The 18437-nt window shown below is 34.1% G+C and overlaps 1 protein-coding gene and 1 pseudogene across 2 annotated transcripts in view; one reads left to right on the forward strand and one right to left on the reverse strand.

The window, feature by feature from the left end:
- Positions 1 to 975: 975 nt before the first annotated feature.
- Positions 976 to 18437, reverse strand: part of LOC146140615 (E3 SUMO-protein ligase PIAS1-like) — a 44054-nt gene continuing 26592 nt past the window's right edge. The window contains exons 8-13 of one of the 2 annotated variants that reach the window (XM_083393100.1): positions 17987 to 18166; positions 13165 to 13259; positions 10807 to 10997; positions 6310 to 6490; positions 2954 to 3567; positions 976 to 1880 (exon numbers count right to left, since the gene is read on the reverse strand). In XM_083393100.1, coding sequence (XP_083249226.1) covers positions 1669 to 1880; positions 2954 to 3567; positions 6310 to 6490; positions 10807 to 10997; positions 13165 to 13259; positions 17987 to 18166 — 1473 coding nt within the window. In that variant the 3' untranslated portion in view covers positions 976 to 1668. The remainder of the gene's footprint in view (positions 1881 to 2953; positions 3568 to 6309; positions 6491 to 10806; positions 10998 to 13164; positions 13260 to 17986; positions 18167 to 18437) is intronic. The other variant, XM_083393101.1, reaches the window with a different exon arrangement.
- On the forward strand, positions 7419 to 8218 carry LOC146140616 (uncharacterized; annotated as a pseudogene).

An 18437-nucleotide genomic window follows, 5' to 3' on the forward strand; every position in this document is an offset into this window, starting at 1 on the left:
CCTATACCTACAGCTGGCACTATTTATCTGTCTCGTCAGCATTTTGATTGATAGTTAATTTACCCCCTAAAGTGAGGAAATTTACCCCAGGTTAAGAAAGGCTGTTCTAGTGTAACAATATCATTGAAATTTCCCAAAGTGTTTTGCATTTTGACCCCCCGGATGAACAGTGCAGGGATAAGGTTTAAAATTTTGTTACTTAGCCTTGTATATGTCATGTATCCATCATCCATAAATATATCAGATTTTTTTTACATTTTTTATCTCTGAAAAGTGCTCAAAACCAAAATTAACAAAAAATGACAGTTTTGCCCCCCTAAAACCACCCCTTAGAACCTAGGCAAATTTTTTTTATATTAGAAACAACTTTGGGAGGGTATTTAACAGTTGTGAAAATTTCATGTTCCAACTATGTTTTTTTTCTTGTCAAAAGTGATCGAGCCACAAAAAAATTGACTGAAAAAAAAAATTTTTTTTTTTTTTTCGGGCCACATAATTCGGACAAAAACAACATGTGTCCAAAAAAAAATTTTTTTTTTCGGGCCACATAATAAAGAAATATTCGGAAAAAAACAACATGTGTCCAAAATAAATTTTTTTTTTTCGGGCCACATAATTCGGACAAAAACAACATGTGTCCAAAAAAAAATATTTTGTTTCGGGCAACATAAAAACAATACGGACAAAAACAACGTGTCCAAAAAAAATTTTTTTTTTCGGGCCACATAATAAAGAAATATCGGGAAAAAAACAACATGTGTCCAAAATAAATTTTTTTTTTTTCGGGCCACATAATTCGGACAAAAACAACATGTGTCCAAAAAAAAAAATATTTTGTTTCGGGCAACATAAAAACAATACGGACAAAAACAACGTGTCCAAAAAAAAATTTTTTTTCGGGCCACATAAATATTTGGTCATACCTTTTCTTATAACGCTACCCTGTGACACAGTTTAAATACTCCACAGTTTAATATTTAGATAGCAATTTATTTTATTAACAGAAAGACAATAAAAAAAGGGTTGTCTGTCAAACAATAAATTCGAGAAACCATTTAAAACAATGACCTTTGTTTCTTAAGATTTTGTTATAAGCTTCTGTGACAAAATGGTTTAAAAACTAATTGAATATTCAAAACTATAATCCAAATTGTTTTTTTAATAAGTAAAACTGGCACCATGGCCTTAAAATGAAAATAGGCCACACACGTCTGTACACTAGCAAAAACATTGTCTGGTCACAGTAACAAATAAATGATTGAAATATATGAGCAAACACATTGAATTTCAATGTGAACTGTCAGACCTGCAACGTCAAACGTAAGGTTCACTGCAAATTACCATCTAACTTTGTCTGAGCGCAATTATGTATATTTATAATAAGGATGCCAAACATTGAAAACCATGTAGACACCAGATATTGAAAAAAAATGATTAAAAGGAATTCATTTTTGTAGATGTTTTGAAAATATAAATTTTTACCTTGGTGATTCAAACTCGATACACATATGAACTAACAAAAGCCGCTTTTAAATATATTGATATATTTTTAAGCAAATATATTGTTCTTTTATGTTTGGCTTTAAAAAACAAGCTATTTTCCAGTTTTAGCACACAAAAACATAAAATTGCAACAAAAATAGAATAAAGGGTATAACAAAATTTGTATCACAGAATAACATCAGAAGAAAATTGAGTAAGTTCTTCCCCGCTACAATTTGGCGACACTTGATTGTGTTGCTGAACTGTTGGAGCAATAGATAGTTGCGACTGTGCAAGACTTCGAGCATACAAATCTGCTGAAATCGAAGGGTGAAGCCCGTAGGAAGTTCTTGCAAGGTAATCATAGAAAGGATGGAGGGATGGGTATGTGGGATCAGCTGTTGAACCAAAAAAAAAGAATAGATCTATGTATTTACGTTAGTGATGTACCAATAGTGCGATCATGCTAGGTAACATGATTTACTGAAAACTTTTTTACCAACCAAAATGTTTAAAAGATGAAACAATTTGTTGTTCAAAGTAATTACCACACTACTCTTGTCACCGCAATATATCTGACGTATACCTTATTAAAAAAACAACTAAATTAAATCTCAATACATTCAATGTGATGGCAATTGCAAAAAATAATTAAGAGTACATGCGATCTCCCAATGTGTTTCTACAACAAAATATTTAGTGCAAAACATAGACGCGACTAAGAAAAAAAAAATTAGTGCATCTTCAACAAAAACATGATTGAACATAATTACGAACACTTCTTAATTTCAGGATAAATGGTAAAAAGTGAAATACACTTCAATAACATTCAAGAACTAACAGCCCCCGGTAGCTTATGTTTATTTACCTTAACAACACACTAGTTTTAATGTCATAAACACACTAGTTTTAATGTCATAAACTCAAAATATGTTAAAAACAATTTAAAATACAAATATTTTTACAAAAAATACTGTGATAAAAAAAACGAATAACACATTTTTATATATATTTGTTAAAATATTAAATTATGCAAAAAATTATAGTGATATGTTATGAATATTACTATCGGTTATCGTCGATTTAAACCCTTAGTCCGCAACAAATTTATGTTGTTTTTCCCAACAAATTTATAGCAAGCGAGATATCGTTGGGAAGGTTTATTCCTGCGCTACCCAAAACTGTAGTTTTAACCTGGGAATAAATTTTTATTTTAATCTTTATGGCGAATATTAATATTTAGTATTACATTTTTTTCGAATATAAATTTTAAAATTCACAAAATATAGACCAGTCTTAATATAATGGCCAAATTTTTGTTAAAAAAAATATACGTAAATGTTTATTTTCGCGTTAAAATTATCTGTCATTAATTTTTAGCTGACTAACCTTTGGTCTGTGTTTGAATGAAATGCAATTACCAGTGTACTATATATAAAGATTGTTCCTAATTTAAAGTAATTTTACCCACCTAAGGCTGCAGCTGCAAATGGTGCCAGATTTAAATAGGGGTCAGTCGGATTTGCAATTAAGTGATGAAGGGGTGGGGGTGGTGTGTTAAATCCATTGGATGGATGGGAGGATAGTTCCATGTGAGGTAATCTACCGGGTGGAGTCGCAGTTATCAGGGGAGAGGACATATGTCTGGACTGGGGTGTTTCGATTGCTGCACTGTGTAGAAATGAAGGGGAGGTAGTTATTACAGGGGGACGAGAAGATGAAGATATTTCTGGAGAGGGATTATTGCTTGTGCATTGGGATGGGGGTTTTCCTAAATATGACGATAGTAAAGGCTTGTTATACAAGGGGTAATTGTAGTTTGGGCTCTCAGGGGATTTTGGTTCTTGGAGTGTTGGTGAGGTGGGTATTGATGTGGTATATGTTTTGGGGGATCGTGTAACAGGAGATCTACATAATAAGGGTGAGTATTGTCGGTGATAAGGAGGTGAAGGTGCATAGGGTGGTGTGGAACGCTGTAGTGCTGCATGGCTTCTTGTCGTTGCTTTTCTACAGGTTGGAGTAAAATTTGTAGCCGGTACTTCAAGAAGTTTAGAGCTGACTGATGGACTCCCGAGATCAACTGGACTGTGTGCAGAAAACAAGTGCAAAAAACAGTGTCAGATTCAAAACCACATCAAACTTATTGAGGTGTAAGAACGTGTGAAAATAAAACACAAAAAATTTCTACAGGCACTAGAGAGGCTTGTTACTATAATTTCAGTGCAAGATGTGATAAATAAATATTTAACGGTTGTACAAATTTAAAGAGGTTTCCAATTAATGAGCCAATATTCTGACACATTATGTATTCTGATCCTTGTTTAACAGGAAGTAATATTTAACCATTCCAGTGTCTGTAGAAACAATATTATCCAACCTTCAGACTAATTTTGTTGGAGGGATAAGCCTCTCATGTTGAAATCACTGTGCACCACATCATGATATCCATTAAGTGATGTTACCCTATGTTGCACGGTCATAAAGTGAATGTCATTTATCAATGATTATTATTATGTCATAATTATATCAAGTAGTCATTGAATATATTTATTTTATTTTTCATGGTTCATTAGTGGCAAACTTTAACATAAAAATTAATGTTGTACTATTGGAAGAAAAAAAGAAAGTTATCTTAATTGTTATGTTTTTTTAATTTTAAAAATACTTCAGGTGAAAATATTGAAATCCTCTTGTTTTACTAAACCCTTTAAGGAAGTTTGGGCAGTGCTGGGAGACTTAAGTAAAATAAAAAAGTATCCAGACAATAAAATAGAGAGGCATTACGTTTTTTTTTAGTCTTTTGGGTCTGTACATTTGCAGGGTAAATTTCGGTCAGTGGTTCAAACTTTTTGTGCTGTTTTGATTTCTATAACCCTTTTTAAACAGTATAGAGCTATGACCTGCAATCAATTATTGAATAAACAACACTAGAATGACCTAGTATTTTGTATTATAGAAACACTAAAAAGTTAAAAGGGTGAAACACTACTTTTTCTTTTGATTAGTCAATGAAAAAACATTTACCATCCTTAAAATTGTCAAAATTGTAGTAGTAACAAACAATTTAAAAACCAATGCACTTAAATCAGTGGTTCCTAACCTTTTTTCTATATTGCCCCTCTGTTGCTCTTGTCCTAAGTATGCGCCATCTTTAGGTATTAAATAAGTAACATGCCAAGATAAATTTGTTTTTAGGGATTCCACATCAGTTAGACAATATGACCATAATTCACTAAGCCTTTTCATCACTCAAATTGATAAATAAACACAATATTACAAACTATGATCTTTTAACTACCTAACCACAGACAAAAACTGTCGTTCAATAACGCCAACCCCCCTCGCACTCGTTATGCGATTAACTTAAAATACGACTCTCCAATTTTGAATACCGGTATACCCACAAAAATTTCATGCTATTTTCAATCGTCCCATCTGCCTGTATGCCATGACGGATATTAAGTTAAGAAACACTGATCTAGTCTACCACTTTGTCAGCAAGATTTGTTTAAAACTGCATGTGTGACTAAATAATCATGTATTGGCGGAAGTTTTGGGGCACAGACAGTTTGTAGGCTTTATTATGAGCAGAGTATAGATTGCCATTTGCCACTATAACTTTGTCCTTCATCGTTTTATTGCAGGGCCGAGCTTGCATTCCCTTTTAAGAACAATTTACTTTAAAAATATTACAAGAAACATAAAGCGTTGTTTCAAAGACAATGTGAGCTATTTGATTAGTTTGCAATTTATAATGGTACAAAATACGCTTTGGGATTTTAAAAGTTTGGCGCCTATAACATACTAATACTAACGCTGACTGATCGGTGAAAAAATTGGGGAAAAGGTGAAACTATAGTACTACCGACTCTTTGGGGAAAAAATTGGGTGAAGGGTGTACATCAGATAAACTTTAATTTCATGACAAATTGGACGGACCAAAAATTGCACTTTGTGCCTGATATATTGGCATTTCCCAAGACAATTCAAAACAGGATCAAACCAAAGTAAAAAGTGCAAGATTCACATAGATTTGGGAGGTAGGGCGCAATGACCTGGTGTACAACTCCTGCACACAACTTGGATCTCCATCAAGTATACCTATTCGCCTAGACTTATTATAGTTAAAATCAGCAGTAAAAAGTAAAAAATAAATTCCAAAAGGGCCTAAACACTGAGAAAATTTTATGATTAGCAGATATTTATTGCAAAATTTTAAATATTAAATCATACTTTGCACTTAACTTCATATGTGTATGTTTATGGAGCATACGACAGCTTAACAGCATAATTAACACTAAACATACCATGAAAATATTAAAATAATTATATAAACCCACCCCTAAGATTTGGTTGGCATCCCCTAGAAGGGGGGGAGTTGAGAACCACAACATTGCAAAAAATGTAATTAGAATCTATAAAAAAACTAATACACAGGGACAGGGTTTAAAGCCTTGAAGGGTTACTGGTTTCATGGCAATGTTTTATGGATAACACACGCTGCAAGAAACATAGAGTTTGTAGCCCTATAAAAAATGTTCAATTTTGAATTCCATCAAAACTTATATGGTAATAGTACCAAAAAACAACAAAAAAACTTGACTTTTATACATATAGAACAAAATCATCATGCAATTAGGTTAATATAAAAAAATGGACAGGTTTAAAGAAAAATGACATAGTATAGGACTTGGCATTTTAATAGGGAAACTAATGCTAAGTTTTAAACATTAAAACATATTATAAACAGGACTAAAAAAATAACCCGTTTAAATCACTGTCATCAAACAAACAAAATGTTATTTATTCACAACACGCTTTACTTACGATGATGAAATTGACATCGCAGTGTCATCTGAGAGTGTAAGTGGTGATCGTGATAGGGCAACATTGATAGGAGAGGAAGGGTCTTCATCGTCACTTGAATCACATGTCAAGTCGATCACCTCAGGCTCTTTAGATTTACTGTGTTCTTCGTTTATCATTTTACAACCAGTGTGGCTTAAATCTGATAGAAAAATATCATTTTGTGAAAAATTAACATAAAATATACTGTACTTTAAACTGACCACAAAGCAAATTAAATTATTTACCGTATCTGAATAAAAAGCTATTCAATGAGATACAATGAAAGACACACACATATGTGTTTATTAGAAAATGTGATCTAACCCCTCGGAAGCTGCTTTTTGACCAACGATTACGGCTTCCATATCATTATAGTACAAGCAGAGCAGGCTAGAACTCGTTGGTAGAGTGATGGTCCCGGTATGACCGGAGGTTGTGAGTTCGAACCTCACTGCAGGCTGGTTGTTTTTCCAGCCTGCCCTGCTTACATCATAGATTCACAGATTCGACAAGTCTGCGATGGCTTTTTGATGTACTCGAACAATACAAACAAATACATTCATTTAAAAAATACAAACAAATACATTCATCTCCGCTTGTGGGCAATAAAGAATGGACTGTTTCGAACTCGTCCAAATTTGTTCAAGAGATAGCACAGTTGCCGCCCCTGTCCTACGAAGAGGTAATGGTATCGTATGACATTGTGTCACTTTTTACATGTGTTCCTCTTGAATTGGCAATGAACATCGAGTCATCCAGGATTATAAACGACTACAGCCTTAAAGACAGAACACCATGGCCCCCGTTGGATATTGTGGACGGTTTGTGGATTTGCTTGGAGCAATCCTTTTTAACATTCAGGGGAAGCTTTTACCAGCTGGTTCAAGGCACAGCGATGGGTTCCCCAGTCTGTGGTTGTCGCGAACATGACAATGGAAGCGCTTGAGAAAAAAGCCTTATCAACATTTGCCTACCCACCAAGATTCTGGTGGCGATATGTTGACAACATGTTTTGTGTCATTGATAATAACAAAGTTGAGGCATTTCTACAGCATCTCAACGAGGCGCAACCAGGCATTCTGTTTACCATGGAACTCCAATCGGTAAACTGTCTTCCATTTTTAGATGTTCAGGTCTCAAGAACCGATGACGGTGTCTTGTACTCGAAAGTGTAACACAAGCCAACGAGTACCGACAGGTATCTCAATTTTCGATCTCATCACCCCACATACCAGAAAAGAGGGGTGGTTCGTTCCCTAAAAGATTGGGCACGACGCTTGTGCACACATAACGACGACTGCGAGGCGGAACTGGCAAACGTTCGCAAAGCCTTGAAATATAATGGCTACCCCAATTGGATTCTCTGTGAGCGACGGGCATCTTGTCCCAAACAAGTGACTCATCCAAAAACAGAGGGTTTTGTGACACTTCCATACATACCGAAACTGACGGATATTCTGCGGCGTATGTTGCATGACTTCGGCGTAGCGGTTGGCGTCCAACCTGCCAATACTCTCCGCAAGCTACTAAGTCACCCGAAAGATCCAATCTACACCTTTGAACAACATGGTGTTGTATATTCTATTCCCTGCGCCGAGTGTCCGTTAATATATATCGGGGAGACTGGAACGTCACTCAACACCGGACGAAAAGAACATCAACGGGATGTTGCCAACAGTGACGCGAAGAAGTCGGCCCTCTCCAATCACGCGGTGTCACAAGGCCACCGTATTGATTTCAATGCGGCGTCTGTTGTGGCCCGGGAATCTGACTACAGGAAAAGACTATTTCTTGAGTCATGGAATATTCACCAACGGGGCAACACAATGAACATCAAAACAGACGTGATGCTTTCAGCGTGCTACAGGCACCTGCTTAAAGATTAGAGGCCCAATCATTCGTTATCGTGGGGTGTTTTCGTTGCGTTGTAACGTGCTTGCGTTCCATTCTTTTTTCCTTTTTTTCCTTTGTTTATCGTGCACTGTACTAGTCGCATTCAGTGTTATTTACCCTGATGAAGACGACCTGTAGAGGTGGTCAAAACGTCGGAATAAAAATTACATTTGCCAGAAGAGCTCTACAAACTTGATATGACTTTGTTGTAGACATGACTTAGGTAATCACGATATAAATTCAGCAGTAGTCCCCCATCACTTCCCTCTTAAATCAAAAAACTATGAAACCGGCCTTCCATGAATTGATGTCTTGGTGAAATCGTTCACCTTGTTCATCACTAACTGTACCTAAGTTTCTGCAGCTTAGCAACAGAAAGACCAAAAGCATGTCTAACAATTGTGTGCAGGGATAAACAACAGTTTGAGTCAAAGGGCTAATTAAGGGGTACAATGTATAGCAGGGGTGGGCAATTATTTTTTACTGCGGGCAGCGTGAGAAACATAAAGTTAACGCAAAATTATTAGTTAACGCAAAATTATTCTCTATAAGCATATTCTAAGACCACGTGTTTAGTGTGCAGTTGGACACAACTTATTTCCCCTCAATCACAGCTTGTATTATAACTGATTCAGCACACTGCTCTGCGCAGATGTCGCGCTGATTGTGGCATAATAACACTCGGGAAAAACGATCTTCGTTTAGTATTGCAGGTGGCGAAAGGTGTACTTGTAATTTAACGCTAGTTCCGTACATGGAACTTAGGAAACTGCGCTGCTGATAGTTTACGATTCTTCCAAAATCAATCACACATATTTTATGGTCTTGGTTTAGTTTTTCGCCTGGTATAGGAGTGTCGACGACGCACGTCGCACGTGTTCGCATTTGCTGGACGTTAGTTGTTTATGATTAAAATGTTTTATGATGTCACACCCGTCACTTTTTGTGACGTCATTATTCATTAACGTCAGACGGAAAATAGGGGATTTCCCTAAGTTGAAAAATCGGGACACACCCTTTAAAACGGTCACGCTACGCGCCTGCAAACGTGGTATTAATTCATTTAAAAATTTTAGGCTAAGTTTGACAAACTTTTGTTTGAAAGAGTCACAATGCAGAGGGCGACAAAACGCGTGGAACTTACAAGAAAGACAAAAAGAAATTCGAGCGTATGGCGAAAACAATTTTCGTTATAGTCTTTAAACAGGATAAAAATAGAGTTTGGCGTGGGAACACACAATAAGACCAAAAAAGCAACAATACTTTAAGCAGAAAAATCTATATAACCAAAGTATTAAGACCAATGACATAATACAGCCAAATACGCAGTAGGCTAACATCCAGTACATCATAAGATCAAAATCGTCTGAATAAGACCTAAATTTGTCTGAATAAGACCTAAATCTGCCGGAATAGGGCCCAAATTCATCGGAATAAGGCCTAAATACACCGGAATAATTCCCAAATTCATCCGAATAAAGTCTAAACGCTGCCGTTTTGGTACCAGATTTTTGGTTCTGTTCAAGTTATTGGTGGATAATGGGTGGGGTTAGAAAATGGGCTAGTGTTGAAATTATTAGGGGAGTAAGTGTTGTACCTAGGTGTGGGGTTTGGGGTTAGTTAAAGTGTTGTTTAGGTCTGATTCTGCCCTTTTAGGTCCTATTTCGACTAATTTTTTTAAACGGTACTAATACCTTTAGGTATTAAGTCCTATTTTGGCCATTTTCCGAATTGTGTTTTATTCTGACGTTGGTGTTGTTGTTATCACGGTCTTATGGCTGGGGTCCCGACGGATTTAGGACTTATTCCGAATTAGATGGTACTAATACCATTAGGTATTAAGTCCTATTTTGGCGTTATTCCGAATTGTCTTTTATTCTGACGTTGGTGTTGTTCTTATCTCGGTCTTATGGCTGGAGTCCATTGGCGTATCATAGATTGGTCCCAGGAAAGAGTGTAAATATATGTAACAACCAAACATTGTAGAAAGTTGCCCTGGTTGATATTTTAAGAAAAATGAGCTGCGGGCCAGTTTAAGTTGCTCGGCGGGCCGTATTTCGCCCAGGTCCGATGTATAGTATATACAAAGGCAACTCTTCTGAGACGACAAATTTGTTAAAGTAGACTTAAATATTATGAATATTGATTAACACTCATCATCTATGTAAAAACAAAAATTATTTGAAAAAGAAATGTTTTACATTTCATCAAAAGCTCACTGGTGGTGAGTTGTTCTATTTTTAGAACAGGCCGTTGGCACCTCATATAGTCCTTGTGGGTGACTTGGTCCCGCAGGGTTGGTGACACCTAGTTTATTTTGATAGAAAAGACAATGGTGGCTTTTTTTGTGTTGGTGACACCTGGTCTATTCACTCTTTGTAAGACTTTTTGCAACACTCGATAACACAAACAATTCACTTTCTGTAACATTTCTTAGGCATAGTAAAACTGAGTTAATATGTCCTGCCGCAATTCACATACATTTAATTAAACAAAATCAGTGGGCAAAACAAAATAAAAAATATTATATCAAAACATGATGCTAATTCAGCCAGATACACTACTTAATAACTACTTATATACCAATTGGTTTTAAAGGAGTTCCAATGACAAATGGTTCTGAAAGGTTTTTGTTTGTGTGCCAACTTCCATCCTCTTTAAATGTGATTTCTTCTGATTCGCAACTTTTTAAAATGGTTGTAAATAGTTGATCTATGTGAAGGTCAGAAAAGTTAACAGGCAAGTCGCACACAGGACATTTCCATGTTGGTCTTCTGCAAAAAATAAATAACAATTTAACAATTTATGACATATTTTATGGTTAAAAAAATATTGCTTTTAAATGAGAAATAGAATTCTGCTAATATCAGGTTTGTCACAAATTCATTTTGTAATATGTTAGCAATCGCTCTATTCTATAAAAATGTTAAACATTATGTCATTAAAATGAATTAAAAAAAACAACCAACCAAATGCGAAATGAAATGAGTTATTTGTTTCTTTACAATTGTATGCCAGCGAAATACATGCAGCTGGAATTATATAAATACCCTATCAATTTCTCAACAAAGATTAAAAATTTAAACAATTTAAATATCAGACAGTTTATATTTATGGAAAAACATATTTTTTAAAACTTCAGCTTATATGATAATAAATTAAGAAAGTATTATTAAATAATAACAAAACCTAGTTAAAAAAAATTATATTATTTTTTTTTTTTCATTCGAATATTTTTCATTCGCCAATGATCAAATATTATTTAATTGATGCATGGTTTATTTAAAACCAGTTCTACATACATGAGATTGGCACCTTATAAGTTCATGCACAGCTAAACCTATTGGGACATATGGTATCCCACCCACCTATTTTTAATTGTTCGAGTTTTTTTTAAAAGTTGTGTTAAACTGTTTGTTAAGATAAACAATAATATCATAACTTGGCGATGGAGATATGAAAGAACATATTCCTACTCAAAAGTGTTAAAAAAAGCTCTTGTTGGACTCAAACAAGCCAGAATTAAATTTATTTTTAGATAATGTTTTAATTTTATGATTTATATTTTTTAATTTTATCACTGCTAGCTTGAATGGCGTAATCGTTACCATCATAATTATTGTTTATTAGTAACGATTTTAGGTATTTTAATATGTTTTTCATTTCATTATTAGCGTTTTAAGTTTTCAGATACTTTACAAATTTTAGGCACATTATGATGTTATAGTAACGCCTTTTAGTTATATCTCTATCTCAGTTGTTGTTAGGAATCCAGATTTAAATTTATATGAATCTCTTATTATTCAATACTCTGCATCAGTTTTTGCTAGCTTCTGTTAAGTTTTGATGTTAACTTATTTGTTTGTTCCAGAAAACTGGTATGTTACTTATTGTAAATAATGACATGACAAAATATATTTGTCAGTCATACGATTGTCACCTGATTGTCGTTATTTAGTATTTTTGATTAAATATCAATGAGACAACATGAAAATATAAAATTTAACTCTTAATTGGAAATAATTGTGTTTCAACCAAATTAACATTGGCTTAATTGAAGTTCAAAAGGTGTGATGAAACACAATCCAATGGCCCACCTGCAAATAATAAATCTTACAAATTCCCGGAAAAAAGTCAGAAATCCCTGATGCTAACCAAATAGCGCAAAACATTTTTGGTTTAAGTTGGCTAAAACACAATTCGTGGAAAGGATGGTGCTCAACCCCTGTGTAGAACAGATGTCCATCAACCATATCTTACTGTTCTTGCTAAACATAGCCCTAATCGGGTGTAATAAGTAGCAAACACTGTACTACATTTTATTGTCTTCGGGAGATTCCTTTTTCAAAAGTGCTTAAGCTTTTTTGTAAGCAGGGTTGTTCCTAAGCAAAAATTTGCACTCGCCAGTTGGACGAGCGGCTACCAATCAGCACTTTTGCTTTTGCTGGAATGGACAGTTTCTGATTAGTTTTCTATTTACTTATGACGTCATTACAATCACTGTTTTATGACTTCATACACGTCACTATTTTATGACGTCATTAATGTCAGACAGAAAAACAGAGAATTCCCTAAGTTGAATATTAGTACCCCCCCCCCCTCCCACCCTTTTTAGATTTCTGGAGAAGCCCCTGTGGTAACCATTGTCTAAAATTTTTGGTTGCCTAAACTGCAGAGCTGAGATATTGCTGGCCTTAGAGAAATACAGAAACTACAATAAAAAATTCTAGCTTCCATGGATTCAATTCAAAAAGTTGACCCCTGGTTTACAAAACCTGCCATTTTTTAGAATTTAGGTTTAGGTATAAGAACTTTGTTTAAAACCTTTTTATTTTAAAGTTTTTTTTAATAAAAAAAAAAAAAAAAAAAAAATTATTTGCATCTTTATTTGACCTTTGTTAAAGTACAAATAATAGGCATTAAATGATGTAAAAAACTTACCTTTCATTCATTTTTAAAAACAAAAAGGCATCAAAACACTGCAAATGGTTACAAGATGATGGCCGAGCTGGAAAATTCATCCTCATTTTCCCAAGCTAAACACAAAACAAAACATTTAATGTATTATAATATTAAAAATTTTATTAACTTTAAAGTGATTACATAAATGTGTTGAACTATGTTGGATAAGTGAACAATGTTGAAAATTCAGTCATACTATCAACTAGATGAAATTCTAACCGGTGTTGCCCAGGTTAAATACAGTATTCCTAGTTTAAAGCCAACTGGTAGAGGACTAATGTGGTTGTACCGGAGATTTTAATTCCTTACACCTTCAATAAGCAGGATAATTTGCGAAAAAAAATCTACCTGAATTTTGTGTGGTTTAACAAAATGACGCAATCTGTCATGCTGTGGGCTCTAAATCACTATTGGTATTAGGTTATCACATGCCTGTGTAAATTTGCCTCATGGTATAGCTAATGATTATAAAAAAAATGAATGTAGCAATTAACATGTAACCAAACAGTATGATAGCGTAAAATATTCGGCAGAGGGCTAAATAATGCAAAAATGTTTTTTCTCAGTGGCATAACATTTTCACTTGTGCCTAAATCTCGCAAACAAATGTTTTCCCACAATTCTAATAACACTTTGCAGCCTGTGCGAAAGGTCATTAAATCAAACAGCTGGTGATATCAAAGTAGAATCCCAGTGGATCTCAAACTTTAGGTTTGGAATCTAGAATAACAAATCCAGAATATCAAATTTTATTATATTTTTATTAAATTATTTTAGCCTCAATTTTGTTTGGGGGAGGGATTAATCTTTATATACCTTACAGGGCCCACATTCACAGGATTAAACCCACAACAATTTACTAATATGTGTATATTGTAATAAAAAATAAGCTCTCAAATGTTTTACATTCATAACAAATCTATTTGATTCAGTTGTGTAAACTGTAATACATATAACTTAATATTTTGCAAAATACCGAGTACAATGCAACACTACATAATGAACTCTTCAGCAATTTGGTCCTGTTTTTTAAAACATGTTTTGTGTCAGATCTATATATTTGCCTAAAGATCTAAATATTTGCCTAAAAGTCTGAATATTTGCCTAAAGTTGACTTAACCCTGTAGCGCAGTGGTATTTAACCTGTGGGTCATGACCCCCAAATAAACTGGTTATTTTGTAATATCCGCCTAAATTTTGCGTCACAGCAAAGCACATTGTAAGAAGCCATTAGACTTTGGCTAAATAACTATCAATGTGCGACCTGTATGGTCGCTGTAATTGGTGGACTTGTGTGATACGTATTCTTGTTCCAAATTGTTCGGAGGCAAGTTTAATTAAAAGGCGGCAATGCAACTGGCCTTCATCGCATATAAATTCATACTACATGACGATACATGTTCAGTAAATGGAAATTTAACATAATATCAGAATAAGTTTTCTAATGCTGCATGTCATTATGGCCAAAACACAACATTAATGAATCTAAAATATAAATTATATGGGCCAAAAATTTATTTTCGGGACATATCTTGTTTTTGCCGCTATTCTTTTTTGATTTGATATGGTTTGCTTGGTATCTTTCAGACCGATTTTTGTCCGAAGCATTATAGAAAAAGTGTACATCGTAGAACTTTTAAATTTTCAGACATGACATAGAGTGGTATGTAGGTGCTATGTAGAGGTTTATAAGGCTGCACCCCTAGGCGCCTCTAATTGGGGGACAAAAAACAAAAGTGTGACGTCATCTTTTCAGTTCATAACAGCTATCTACTCCTATCTAGCGGCAGAAAAACTTCAATACAGAATGCTTTCACTATTTAATGCTTACTTTTAAAACTGTTACAATAAATGCAATGATTTGCGAATGAAGTCTCCGCTCCTATTATTCTGTGACGGTTTACTCCAAGCACCAAGGCAAGTATTTGGGTTGTTCAGATTTTGAAAAGTTTAGCTAAACAAAGTTTTTCCCATGGTTTGGACCTTAAAAATAGGATTGACAAAAAATGTTTTCAAATCGGGTCATGATTTTGTATCGCTCAACTTGCAGGTACATCATAAAAAAAAAAAACCTTTTGTGAAAACCGCGGATTTATTATAAAGGAACCAGTGACGTATCAAGTAATCCAAAAATGGTCGGGTCCCGAATTTCCAACTAAGGGAATTTCTTTATTTTCCGTGAATAATGACATCATAAAACAGCGACCGCTATGATGTCATAAAATAGTAATTTTAATTATGTCATAAATAGGACAAAACTAATCAGAAAGTGTCAACGAACGTCCAGAAAAAAAACGAACCTTATGACCTTATGACGCAAAGCGAACACGTGTCTTACCAACAGTAACTTTAGGCGAAAAAGGTAAACCAAGACAGTAAAATATGTGTCATTAATTTTAGTAAAATCATAATTCAGCTATTAGCCGTGGAGTTTACTAACTTTCATGTACAGAACTATGCTGAATTACAATGTCTTTCGCCACCTGCAATACTAAACTAAAACCGTTTCTCCTGGGTGTTATACAAACTGCGGTTTAGGGGTTCAATTGCACACTAAACACTGAGTGTCTTGAAGTTTGCTTATAGAGAATAATTTTGCAGTAACTATTATTACATAAAAATGAAAAACGCGCATGACGGTCACAGTTCAACCTTCTTTAAAAAAATCTATTACGGGTAAAAAAATGCCTTTGCATAAGATATTTGCACAGACAGCGAGGAACATTAGCTGTGCCTAATTCATTTTTGGAGAGAAAAAAGTTTATGTTCTAGCTTGGTTAAAAACAAGTATTGGTTCCGATCCTCCAATAAAGGACCTGAATATTTTTCAAACCATGAAAGAGTATTAAACATATGACAATCAGGTTGATACCTCAACAAATAAATTGTAGTGTTTTCTATGTTCAGATAACACCCTACTATGGACGAAGAAAGATAAGCGCCACTGGTAAGCAAAATTTTGGACACACATATTAGGGCAGGCCCACAAGGTGATAATGTCTACTGTTAAAAGGTATTTCCATATGTTATAAAAAAATTGCCTTAAAATGTATAAATAAAAAATGATATTGCTACTATTTAATGAAATTATTATGTTATCATTACTGCAGTTTATATAAACCGCCAAATATATGAGTAATGATATAACTGACACATCATTGAGCCTTCAATTACTTAGTCATGAATTATGTCCTTACTATGTAAATTCAGAACTTATTTGCTCCATCAACAACAAAGCCTAACCATCCTATGTCGTAAAAATATAAATTATATTTAAAATAAATCGTGCAAGAGTGAAACAAGGACTTCTAAACGAAGTGGTTGCCAACCTTTTTTGTTCTTGTGATCTCCCTTTTAGTCGAAAATTAAGCGTATCCCCAATTCTACAGTATTACCCGTAAACCAGGGCTAACTAGCATAATATTAAAATTGACAAAATGTCAACATGGATGAATTGTTTAAAAAACTCAATAATATAAAATTACAGTTTAAGCCTCCATTAGCATTATAAGGACTTTTTGATCCAAAGGAAAAATATATTACAAACTTTTGTATAGAGATTATCAATAATTTACTATAAAAAACATAAAAGTTTTGTAAATTTGTCCTTTCAATTTCATGGTGGACTACTTGAAAACTAGGATAAAAAATAAGAGTTGAATAATTAAACAGATAGATAACTAAATGTTATTTGCCTTTTATTTTAAATTAATTGAAATTATTATGATATATAAAAAAATCGGTATCGGGTACTGGTTGAAATAATAATATCAGTTGTTGATGCATGTAACAATGGAAAAATTGAATTAACGTAATCAAGTAAAGTAACTTGAACTAAACAATAGTACATGCTGTTCTAATTCCATACATTTAGTGATCTAAATGTAGATTACATTGAATTACTGTAACAGTAATTTTTTTTATGTATGCATCACTATTTCCTTCTTTTTTTGAATTAGTAAAGTAAGGAAAAAGTAGTTAGCGTGAACTAAACATTGTGTACATGTTGGTAAAGGAAGTTTACTGAGTGTCACAAGAACAGGTCTTTGGGGGTCACCATTGCGCATTCTACTGGACAAGACTAAGTGACTAAGGCTGGGCATTGGTCAGTGATTGCATGTGGATGACATTATACACACAATGTTTGCTGAAGCAAACATTTAAATAACTCCCTGCTTGTGCTTTTGCTCCTACAGCTAAAGCTTTCGTCTATATCAAGGGTGGGCAAGCTGCGGCCCGCGAGTCGCATGTGGCTCTTCTAGTTGAATCGTAAAATTCCAAAAAAATGTAAAGGTTACCAAGGATACCGTTGATAAACGCTGTTCTTTTACTTTTCTTTATTTAACCAGAATTCCGTTTATGACATAACAATAGCTGTAGAGTCCAAAGAGTTAGTTAACAAAAGACTGATTTTAATAAATATTGTGTGTGTTATTTTATTATTACAGTTATTATTATTTTGTTGATTATTACTGTTTTGTTTTGTTATTATAGAATTCTGTTATTATATGCGTCTGACTTTGCATTATTTACAGTTTTTGTATTAAAATACTTTTGAGGCTCTCTGGTACTTGTTATTTTGTGCAAATGGCTCTTCCATTGAACACATTTGCCCAGCCCTGGTCTATATGTTTGTCTTAAACTTGTTTTTTCTTAAACCTTTTAAGCAAATAATGCACTGTAACTCCATTGACAACTCCATCCCCAAGTTGAGGATAACTGATTTAGGGAATTTGCAAGTAAACGCTCTACTGTTAGTATTTTAATAAAGCAATTAATGCCTATTTGAAACTTTACTTACAGGGCAAAGGAGGGAAACTTCAAGACTCATTGTTGCTATGTCTGAATCAATATCTTTGGCAAGTTTTGTTCGGATTTTCAGTTTTGAACTTTCAGCGGACACAAACTGACGACTTTTCACAACTTCAAGTAGATTTTGGGCAGTCAATTGACGAACGAGATGAATTGTTAATGCATAGATCTGAAGGAAATGAAAATCAATTATATATAGCATATTCAACGAAGACAACAATGTGGTATATTCAACTTTTCTTTATTTTCTTAATTTGCTAGCCAAATATAGTTGCTATGTTGCTATACCTATATATATCAAAGTAATCATAAAGACAATAAAATAAAGAGTTAAAATATTGTAACAGTTCAATTTAAATTTGGTTCTGTTGATTATTTCAATGCTTTACTATGCACGCCAGCAAATCAGTAACCCTGTCCCTATTTTTGAGTTGTCGACT

Source organism: Ascidiella aspersa, chromosome 6 (assembly GCF_963924565.1).
Source record: "Ascidiella aspersa chromosome 6, kaAscAspe10.2, whole genome shotgun sequence".
Lineage (NCBI taxonomy): Eukaryota > Metazoa > Chordata > Ascidiacea > Phlebobranchia > Ascidiidae > Ascidiella > Ascidiella aspersa.